Consider the following 12,395-nt stretch of genomic DNA (forward strand, 5'->3'; position numbering starts at 1 on the left):
TACAATGAACATATATTTTACAAAATTACATAACACTACTATTTGTCCACTTGGCTACTGCTGTTTCAAGGAAACGCAAAACTTCCAAAGTCTTATAAGCTAAACACTCAATTTTCAGAGATTCATTTATCATAAATACTTAAGAAGCATGTCTTATTATTTGGACAAGGAGCTGTTTTGCATTATGGGCTACACACTTGCCAAGTTTTGTTCAAATCGAAGCCCAGAACATCTGACCCTCTCCTTGTAAGAACCATTTGTATTTCAGGCAGCAAAAAAAGCTTTACCCAAGTACTGTAACACAAAAATTAAATTATTTGTATGGCATAAAAGCATGTTTTCTACATTTTCTCTTCAATAATGAAGAAATTCCATTTGTTTTTAACAACCAGAAGAAATACTCCATCACATTTACATCCCACTGTTCTCAACAGTGATGATACAATTCTTTAATGTCTTGATAAAATTTTTCTCCCTCTTCTCACTGATGTCAATGATTATCCGAGGAAAAATCTAAATGATTATGCAGAGAATGTAGCTTAACACTCAACATCCTCATTTTTGAAGTTTCTGAAACATGCCTGCTACAAAATATCTGTAATCAGGGTCTCTATGATTTCTGCAAAAATATTATCATCAAATATTTTATTTTCATTAAGGCTAAGCCTTGTTACAGGGGGTATTTTTCCAATAACATATTATTATACATTTGTTATTTAACAATTGTTCAATATATATCTTCTTCAAGATCATCAATAACATTACAATAATCTTTTAGTAGTAAATTTTTTCATTATTTTTCTTTTAAATATTTTACTTTAAGTAACATAATTAGTAAAACAATATTTTAATTTTTATTAATTTATCACATATTTTTTAGTTCTTTGGCGATTTGATTAAAAAAAAAACCATCAATTTTATACATTTGATTTAACGTAAGATTGTTTAATTTAGTTCTAAAGTCTTGATTTTGTTTTGTATATATTAGTTCTTTAATTTCATATTTTTGATGATATTTCTTTAGTCCTTCACAGTCTCTTAGTAAAGAATAGTCACTTGAATTACACCAATAACATCTGTCTTTATTAAAATCAAAATAAGTATTATTGATAAACGATGAATATTTATTATGTCTTAATTGAATTAATAATCTTTTTATATTCATACTGATATTAGCAGTTATGATATTCAAAGTAGATGAGATATTTAAAATGTTGATGTACTGTACCATGGATGGTATACAGAATGATATAATAAGTTTTGATCCATTATTATTGATTGAGAAAATGCTGATTCGATCATTAGAGAATATCCATATTGCCAATTCATTTCTGAATTATCAAATAATCTGTTTGATACACCAAAAGGTTGTAATAATTTATTAAATTTATTTTGCCATAGATTTTTGCTTTTCTCTGAGTTATTATTTTGATTTAGCATTATTTGATGTAAGAATCTTATGTTATCTTCGTTAGAATTTTTTAATCTATAACAGAATTTAATCACTCTCTTTAAATAAAACGGATAAAAGTGGAATCTATTCGTCTCAGCTCGAATTGCATAACCAGGAACAGTTCTTTCCATTTTATATAATTTTCGTAAGTAAATAACATGAAATTTTTCTAAATTGTATAGTAAGTCTATTGCCCAAATAGGCTTGATTATATATTGAAGGGATAATCAGACGGTTAAATAGTTTCATCTGTAGTTTTATATTCGTAAGTTTTAAATTTGCACATAAATAAATAATGTTATCTATTAAAGTATTTATTTTTGTAGTTATATTCTTCAAGTGCAGTTGAAAATTACAATTCCAATTGAATGATATTCCTAAATATTTTATTTCATTTACTAAGGTGAGAGATTGATTATTTAAATAGAATGATTTTTCTTGTTTTGGAAGTTTAACATTATTTCTAAATATAATTATTTTGGATTTAGAGATATTGATCATTAAAAACAGGGAATTCAAATACTTGTTTATTATATTTAATTTGTGTTGCAAGGCAATTTTTGTTGGTGCAAGTAATACAAGATCATCTGCATATAATACATAGTGGTAAATTCTTCCAGAAATTCGATCTCCTTCAGTATCAAGTAGAAATAATTTATCAATATAATTTAAATAAAAATTAAACAAATATGGCGATAGCGATTCTCCTTGTAGTAATCCTCAGTTTATGTTTAATTCTGGGAATATCTGGTTACCACGACTAATTGATTCTGTAAATTGAAAATAATTTCGCAATTGAATCTGAAAATTTTTTTCCAGAGCCACAGGTTTTCAATTTATTTATCAAAGTTGGGACATGAACTGAATCAAAGGCTTTTGATATATCGATAAAATCTGAATATATTTTCCTGTGTTTTTTTTAGTAAGTAAACTTGTATTATTGATAATAAGAAAAATAATGCCATTTCTGTTCCTTTTGATTTTATAAATGTGAATTAAAATTTTGATTTTAAGTTCCTCAGTCCATCGTTGGAATCGTAGTGCCAGTATAGAAGTAAAGCATTTTCGTAATGTTGGTAGTAATGCTATTGGTCGATAATTTCCTGGATCTTTTCTGTCTCCTTTTTTATAGATCATTATCAGTTTTACTATATTCCAATTTTCCAGAAAGTTTGCTAAATTGTAGAATGAATTGAATAATTCAAGCAATACTCGTTTTCCTGATGGTGGTAATAATTTTAAGAATTTAACTGTAATTAGATCCATACCTGGTGCAGGTTTTGTTTTCATTTTATTGACTGATGCATCCAATGTCATAGGTAATTATCGAATCTAAAATTTCATTTTCCACATTCAGCATCTCTATATTAGTTATAGTTTTCTTTTATAATAGAGTGACAGGGTTAAAAATTCAATTTGCGATTGATTCTCAGTATCCTGTTTACATAATTTACGTACTGTTGACCAAAACAGAGTATTATCTTTATTTAATATTAACTGATGTTCAAGATTTTTAAAATATTTTATTTTCTTAGATTTTAACAAATTATTGTATATTAACTTAAGTTTCTTATAGTTTATAAGATTTGTTTCATTTGACATGTTCCTAAACTGCTTTAAGACTTTACTTTTCTTTACTTTACTTTANAGTGCTTCAAATATGACGTTAAAACAGGGTTTCATGTCGTTACAAGTGGGTTTTTTAACATTATCTAGTATAGTAAAATCGTGGGACCGATAAAAATTTGATGTTATATTAGGGTTGTCGTTACATCCGATGTCGTTATAATCGGGTTAAACTGTATATATAATGCAAAAAGTTGCCACATTTTACTTTAATGGACTAAAGTAGCATGTTGTTGTGCTAGAATTAATCATCAAATAATGATTTTTTCCTATATCATGTTAGGTTTTTCTGTAATTTCAATACGTGTCATATATAAAGACATTCAGTAAGAAGTTTGTGTTTTCTTTTGCAGTATTTGCTAATTTATTATAATATAATCATTACTATAATATTCAGAATTGTTACAATGAACATATATTTTACAAAATTACATAACACTACTATTTGTCCACTTGGCTACTGCTGTTTCAAGGAAACGCAAAACTTCCAAAGTCTTATAAGCTAAACACTCAATTTTCAGAGATTCATTTATCATAAATACTTAAGAAGCATGTCTTATTATTTGGACAAGGAGCTGTTTTGCATTATGGGCTACACACTTGCCAAGTTTTGTTCAAATCGAAGCCCAGAACATCTGACCCTCTCCTTGTAAGAACCATTTGTATTTCAGGCAGCAAAAAAAGCTTTACCCAAGTACTGTAACACAAAAATTAAATTATTTGTATGGCATAAAAGCATGTTTTCTACATTTTCTCTTCAATAATGAAGAAATTCCATTTGTTTTTAACAACCAGAAGAAATACTCCATCACATTTACATCCCACTGTTCTCAACAGTGATGATACAATTCTTTAATGTCTTGATAAAATTTTTCTCCCTCTTCTCACTGATGTCAATGATTATCCGAGGAAAAATCTAAATGATTATGCAGAGAATGTAGCTTAACACTCAACATCCTCATTTTTGAAGTTTCTGAAACATGCCTGCTACAAAATATCTGTAATCAGGGTCTCTATGATTTCTGCAAAAATATTATCATCAAATATTTTATTTTCATTAAGGCTAAGCCTTGTTACAGGGGGTATTTTTCCAATAACATATTATTATACATTTGTTATTTAACAATTGTTCAATATATATCTTCTTCAAGATCATCAATAACATTACAATAATCTTTTAGTAGTAAATTTTTTCATTATTTTTCTTTTAAATATTTTACTTTAAGTAACATAATTAGTAAAACAATATTTTAATTTTTATTAATTTATCACATATTTTTTAGTTCTTTGGCGATTTGATTAAAAAAAAAAACCATCAATTTTATACATTTGATTTAACGTAAGATTGTTTAATTTAGTTCTAAAGTCTTGATTTTGTTTTGTATATATTAGTTCTTTAATTTCATATTTTTGATGATATTTCTTTAGTCCTTCACAGTCTCTTAGTAAAGAATAGTCACTTGAATTACACCAATAACATCTGTCTTTATTAAAATCAAAATAAGTATTATTGATAAACGATGAATATTTATTATGTCTTAATTGAATTAATAATCTTTTTATATTCATACTGATATTAGCAGTTATGATATTCAAAGTAGATGAGATATTTAAAATGTTGATGTACTGTACCATGGATGGTATACAGAATGATATAATAAGTTTTGATCCATTATTATTGATTGAGAAAATGCTGATTCGATCATTAGAGAATATCCATATTGCCAATTCATTTCTGAATTATCAAATAATCTGTTTGATACACCAAAAGGTTGTAATAATTTATTAAATTTATTTTGCCATAGATTTTTGCTTTTCTCTGAGTTATTATTTTGATTTAGCATTATTTGATGTAAGAATCTTATGTTATCTTCGTTAGAATTTTTTAATCTATAACAGAATTTAATCACTCTCTTTAAATAAAACGGATAAAAGTGGAATCTATTCGTCTCAGCTCGAATTGCATAACCAGGAACAGTTCTTTCCATTTTATATAATTTTCGTAAGTAAATAACATGAAATTTTTCTAAATTGTATAGTAAGTCTATTGCCCAAATAGGCTTGATTATATATTGAAGGGATAATCAGACGGTTAAATAGTTTCATCTGTAGTTTTATATTCGTAAGTTTTAAATTTGCGCATAAATAAATAATGTTATCTATTAAAGTATTTATTTTTGTAGTTATATTCTTCAAGTGCAGTTGAAAATTACAATTCCAATTGAATGATATTCCTAAATATTTTATTTCATTTACTAAGGTGAGAGATTGATTATTTAAATAGAATGATTTTTCTTGTTTTGGAAGTTTAACATTATTTCTAAATATAATTATTTTGGATTTAGAGATATTGATCATTAAAAACAGGGAATTCAAATACTTGTTTATTATATTTAATTTGTGTTGCAAGGCAATTTTTGTTGGTGCAAGTAATACAAGATCATCTGCATATAATACATAGTGGTAAATTCTTCCAGAAATTCGATCTCCTTCAGTATCAAGTAGAAATAATTTATCAATATAATTTAAATAAAAATTAAACAAATATGGCGATAGCGATTCTCCTTGTAGTAATCCTCAGTTTATGTTTAATTCTGGGAATATCTGGTTACCACGACTAATTGATTCTGTAAATTGAAAATAATTTCGCAATTGAATCTGAAAATTTTTTTCCAGAGCCACAGGTTTTCAATTTATTTATCAAAGTTGGGACATGAACTGAATCAAAGGCTTTTGATATATCGATAAAATCTGAATATATTTTCCTGTGTTTTTTTTAGTAAGTAAACTTGTATTATTGATAATAAGAAAAATAATGCCATTTCTGTTCCTTTTGATTTTATAAATGTGAATTAAAATTTTGATTTTAAGTTCCTCAGTCCATCGTTGGAATCGTAGTGCCAGTATAGAAGTAAAGCATTTTCGTAATGTTGGTAGTAATGCTATTGGTCGATAATTTCCTGGATCTTTTCTGTCTCCTTTTTTATAGATCATTATCAGTTTTACTATATTCCAATTTTCCAGAAAGTTTGCTAAATTGTAGAATGAATTGAATAATTCAAGCAATACTCGTTTTCCTGATGGTGGTAATAATTTTAAGAATTTAACTGTAATTAGATCCATACCTGGTGCAGGTTTTGTTTTCATTTTATTGACTGATGCATCCAATGTCATAGGTAATTATCGAATCTAAAATTTCATTTTCCACATTCAGCATCTCTATATTAGTTATAGTTTTCTTTTATAATAGAGTGACAGGGTTAAAAATTCAATTTGCGATTGATTCTCAGTATCCTGTTTACATAATTTACGTACTGTTGACCAAAACAGAGTATTATCTTTATTTAATATTAACTGATGTTCAAGATTTTTAAAATATTTTATTTTCTTAGATTTTAACAAATTATTGTATATTAACTTAAGTTTCTTATAGTTTATAAGATTTGTTTCATTTGACATGTTCCTAAACTGCTTTAAGACTTTACTTTTCTTTACTTTACTTTAGCAATATAACAGGTAAATTCATACCAAAGCTTCTTAAACTTATTGGTTTTTATATTATTAATCTTTTTTTATATTAATAAATTTTTTATTTGATTTTCCAATTGATAATATATATCTATTCCATTTCTCGGTATAAATTTAGGCAAATTTTTAATTTTTTTCACTAATTTTCAATTGAAAATTCAGATAATCATAATTTATTAATTGATAAGGTTGAAATTTTTTATTTACTTGGATATTTGCCATTTCAAAAACAGTCTTGACTGGAAAATGATCAGATAGGTCGCAATTTAAACACAAGTGAATTCAGATGGATAGTCATTTTTTTATTCTTCCATTATTAATTGCAACTGTTGAGTATTTTTTATTAATTGAAAACCCAATCTATTATGTTTTTTATCTTTTAATTCACAGTTAAAGTGAATTAGATTATTTGGACCTTTATATTCGAATCTATTTTATGTGCAATTCTGGAGTTAAAATCACCAAATAACAATACATATGGAGAGAGATTTTTCCATTTTTCGAGATTTTTGAATATTTCATTTAATACATCTATCTGATCAAGTGGAACGTAAACTAACATTATTATAATTGACTTTTTGTATAAATGTTTCATTTCGGTATTATCAATTTGCAATAAGATTAAAATATAATTAGTTGCTTTTTGTATAAATTTTACGGAACCAATGTTTTTTTCTTAATATTAGACAAAGTCCTCCATGCGGTCTCCCAGGTCCTATTGGTTTCTGTGCATCAGTATAATTGTATATTCCATTCTATTTTCAATAATTTCATTAACTGGTGTGACTAACCAGGTTTTAGTTATACCCAAGATATCAATATTGTATAGTAATTGAGAGAACTCGAGTTTTTATTTTGTGGATTAAGCCTTGGGAGTTCCAGTTGGTGATATTTAAATTAAGATTGTTTGAAATGCAATGAGAAGCTAACCTCAGATGTCCCCAGATCTTCCAATTTGATTTTATCATCTTGTAGTATATCTTAATTGTAAATTTCCCTTGTCTAGAATTCATACTATAACAAGCCTTGGTTAATATAAATAATATAATCAACTTTATTCACAATTTAACAGTTGCCAAAATATAAGACAATGTAATGTAGAATTGTCTGAGACTGGTATGCGTACCTCCTATTTGTACAACTAAAGGTCTTGAGAGTTAGGATTTTGAAATTATAGAAATTGCAAGTGTGTAATTTATAATCAACTAAATTTACCACCACTTATATATTTTAAATATACCAGTTTCGTGGATATATTACAGAGTTTGTACACAACATATTTTACGTTATATTTACCAGACATTATAAAATTGAGTTGTTATAATCATCTTTCATCAGGGTTATCATAAAAAACTTCCCAGCATATGATAATGAATCAGCATCTCATATGTTAACCTATAGGATGTTAATTTAATATAAAATTAAACAGACTATGTTAGTTGTAGAATTTAATTAGGTAAATTTAAATTTTGTAAATTGCAAAAATATTTGAAGTTCGAATTCAAATCGAATGTAGAATACAATAGAACAAACATTCTAAATGTAACACACACAACTGACCTGAAGCAGGACAGTCAAGCTGTTTCGAAAATGTTTGTCATTTTTATGATATTTCTGGAAATAGAACTAAGGTTACTGAGGTCACTCATATCTACACTTTTCCAGTTTGGATTTGTTTTTCTTTAAGTGAAACTCATAATAATTGAAAAATAAAATACAAAATACATTAAAACAAAAAGCAAGATAAGAAATTACTTTTTTTTATATCTGTAAAAATCTACCAGACAAAAACATTACCTTTGAAATGAGGACATATATTAACCGTACTAAAAGTGGCCAAAAATATAAATCTTGACGCAAAAAACAATGATCAATATATGTCATGTATATATGTTACATGTGTTGTATTGCAAACAACATTATATTTTCTCAGTTATGTCCTAATTCGTAAGTTTTAAAATGTGACAAACTTAATTATATTGCAATGATGCATGCACTCTATTTTGGAAAAATTAATTTCAAAAGTTTTAAAAGTTCTATTATATAAAATTATTGTCAAATAATTCCAGGCTATTAAGAAATAAGGCATGTACGTTACACAGTAACAGCATTAAACTTTTAATACAAAAAATATAATAGAAAAATATTATATAGATAATACACAAAACAGTTTTACTGTGTAAAGAAAACATTTTAATAATCAGTTACTTGTAAGAAACCAAAGAGTAAAGCATTTTCCAATTTTCGAATATTAACTTCATTAATTTCTTTAAATATTATTATTTCTAATACTGTTTTGTGCTTTATTCAGTTGTTTAAGCTTTAATAAATTATATAAATTAGTATAATAAAAGTCCAAAAATTATAAACTGATTAATAAAAACCTTTTGAATTACCACCTTGATACTGAGGAGGCGGTCCCTGAGGAGGGGGTGGGCCCATTGGAAGCCCTGGCATTCTTTGTTGTGATTGAAAAGGAGGCTGACTATTTCTATTTCTTCCCATGCCTTGGGAAGACATTCCTCGCTGTCCCATACCACCACTTCTTCCAGATCCTCCTACATTTCATAAATAATTATTCAAATTTTCATGTTGAATAAATATTTTAAAAAAGAAAAACTTTTCATTCTATAATCAATTTAACTTTTATAATATATCACAAATTACCCTGAATTAAACACACAGTATACAAGTATAACATCAAGTAGGATTACTTATTAGTCCAGTTATAAAAATAATCATTTTTTTATCTATGACACTTCAGTTAACATAAATAATAATTTACAAACATTAAATTCATTAACTTAGCTTAAAATTTTAATTATAATCCTTTTTGAATTCAGGAGAGGTTTTTACATCTTTTGCATACCAAAAATATATTGTAGAACATTTGATTAATTCTTTAAAACAATTATTTTATTAGATAAATACATCTTTCTCCTCTATCATAATACAGACATATAGATATATATCTCTTGATAAAAACTTTATTCAAATAATAATAATAAATAAAAACTTGTTACTTAATTCTTTAAATGTTCTGCCAGTCTACTATCGTCGTTAAATTATACTTCAATACTTAATATTGTCTTACATAGACTTTTGATAAATTTATAAACATTTTAAATTAGTTTAATGAAAAAAGTAATAAAAAATCTTTGTTACTTACTGTACTTACCAGGTGGACGATGATCCCAATCGTGCTGGATTGGAGGTGGGCCTCGAGGATCTGGCGGCGGACCTCGAGGACCCACGACTGGTGGAGGACCTCTAGGCGGTGGCTATTTTGAATAAATAAGTATATTTATTAATATATGATAATTAAACTTTATTTTCTTTAATATAATTATAATTTCTAAATCTAGGTATAATCCTGCTATAGTGATCATTATATTATACTAGTAGCCCAGGATGCCCCTAGTGGACGTTCTAGCAGCAGTGGCGTCATTCCATGGTATAAATAATAAATTCTATTACAAATAAAAATAATAATATACACTGTTAATAAATAAATCATACTGTTAATTTAATAGCTTTTTTTAAAATTTTATGTTCCATTCAGATGCTTGAAGACAGTTAATTAGCCAAACATATTTACATCTTGATTTTGTTTATTATTTCAATTAAGCAGTTAGTTTATAATCATCGCATAAAAAAAGAAGTAATTATAAATAATTACAATAATAATGTTTTTAATAATAAAAGTTCTCTTACCATTCGCATGCTACCAGGTGGAGGTCCACCAGGTCTCGGTGGTGGTGGCCCCTGAATACCAGGAGGAGGCAAATGTCCGCTCGGCGTGCCTGGAGGCGGAGGGCCCGGATGTGGCGGCGGCGGTCCTTGCATTTGTGGGGGCGGTGGAGCTGTAACGTATGTAAAGTACTTTAAAGCAAAAAAGGTACATTCTGATACACAATAAAATATACTGTACTATACATCGACAAAGTATAAAACAAATAACTTAATAACTATAAAAAAAATATGTTAATCTTATAAGAACAGTCTAATGCTACACATTGTTGCATAATTTTCAATCATCACTTTACTATAGAGAACACTGTTATGTATATTATAGAGAAAAGTTGATAGAGTTATGTTATTCCTTGTAAAGAAAGATGTGTAAACAAAAAATCTGTACAAAGTCAAATTTCTTTATTTTTACACTACAGTTATCCAAAATTTAACAAAATTAGTTTCGTTTGTAGAATTTCGCCGGATGATAATTTATTTTTTAATCAAAAAAGACACAGTCTGCTCAAAATTTCTTTTTGAAACCACCATTTCTTCTGATCATGTGTTCCAGAACACCATCGACGACCGGACCTTTCTTTGTAGGCTACTAGGTCATCTGGCTAAAACATTCCTTTAAAAACACACAAAAAAATCCAATTAAAACNTTATTTAACCAAAGAGTAATTTATATAATACAAAAAATAAACGTTTTGAAATACAAATTGATATGATTAGTAAGTTCTTCGTGATATCACAAGCACGAGGGATTGCTTCCCGTATATGTCACATGCTTTGAAAATATCTGTGCACTCGAGTGCTTTTTTGGTCTTTAGTCTAATAAGAGCTTTTATCTGCCTGAAGATGAACTTGCTAGCTTGAAGAGAAAACTCAGCATATGGGAATCACATGGCAACCATGTAGACAAAGCCAGTCTCACACAAGCATATCGTGCAATTTTTTGCATATTCCTTTGGGAATAAGAAACACGAGACAACTTGAGTAAACATTTAATGTATTACAAAATTAACATTTCAAATTCAACAAGTAATTTGCAAAACTTCAATCTAATTAACATATAATATCTGTACTTTAAACAGATTGAAAATATTTTTATTTTAATTTATATGATCAAAACAGTGGAAATATGAAGAAGAAAATTCAAATTGTCAAAATTTGAAGAGATTCTAATATTCTACTATCTGTGGCTAAATATCTGTTTTTATAAGAACATTTTTACACTGTAATCAAGCCTGACTTTTTTGATATTACTTTATTATTATTATTTATGGAAAAGCTGGCATTTCACTCTTCTATATATAATGCTATAATTAAATAATCTGATCTAACAGTTAACAGTAATTTTGATGACAAGTGCAATGTATAAGCTTCTACATTAATTTTCAGAAACATCCAAGGAATGGAATAGAAGATAATCTCCCGTAAAATGAAATCATAAAGCTACAGGTATTTTAATATAAATAATTAGTACAAATATAAATATGTAAGTGAATTATAAATATTTAAATATTTGTTTGGTCTTCTTCTTACCTGGAAAAAAATAAAAAAGGTCTATCAGTTGTTAGTCTATTTCTCCCCTTTGTCATTAAACAATTAGGAAAATAAATAATAATTTTGAATATCAAAGAAAATAATTCATAAACAGACAAGTCTACTGGCAATGAATATAATGATAAACCTTCTGTTGATGTAATCAAGTCCATGCATTTAAGAAAAATATATTGGCAAACTTTATAAAAGTAATAATGAAATAAATAAATTTTTTGACTAAAATACAGATTTCAACTTCTGTATTATCCAAAAAAAATCCCTCACATAACAAAAGACAATTCAGATCCAATATGAATAAGTTGATTATTAAAAAATGCTATAACCTCAGATTTCAGTATTTCAAAAAGGTTTCAACGACTAAAATTATATATTATCTGAATATTTACAACTTGTGGTCTTATTTGAAGATTTTAAAAATCAATTATTACTTTAAAAAATTAAAACAGGTTAAATTCTTTTTCTACTTACATTATATTAACATGGTCTT

The 12,395-nt window shown here is 26.9% G+C and overlaps 1 protein-coding gene across 8 annotated transcripts in view; it reads right to left on the reverse strand.

Moving 5' to 3' along the window:
* LOC111619713 (cleavage and polyadenylation specificity factor subunit 6-like) overlaps positions 1-10,744 on the reverse strand; it is a 63,765-nt gene extending 53,021 nt beyond the window's left edge. For 2 of the 8 annotated variants that reach the window (XM_023361489.1, XM_023361488.1), the window contains exons 1-2: positions 10,322-10,741; positions 9,777-9,888 (exon numbers count right to left, since the gene is read on the reverse strand). In XM_023361489.1, the coding sequence (XP_023217257.1) occupies positions 9,777-9,888; positions 10,322-10,453 (244 nt within the window). In that variant the 5' untranslated portion in view covers positions 10,454-10,741. Of the gene's footprint in view, positions 1-9,776; positions 9,889-10,321 lie in introns of all 8 variants that reach the window. The other 6 variants (XM_023361491.1, XM_023361492.1, XM_023361495.1 and 3 more) reach the window with 6 other exon arrangements.
* Positions 10,745-12,395: the final 1,651 nt, after the last annotated feature.

This window comes from Centruroides sculpturatus, unplaced genomic scaffold, assembly GCF_000671375.1.
Source record: "Centruroides sculpturatus isolate CEXI.00-Female unplaced genomic scaffold, Cexi_2.0 scaffold141, whole genome shotgun sequence".
Taxonomy (NCBI): Eukaryota; Metazoa; Arthropoda; class Arachnida; order Scorpiones; family Buthidae; genus Centruroides; species Centruroides sculpturatus.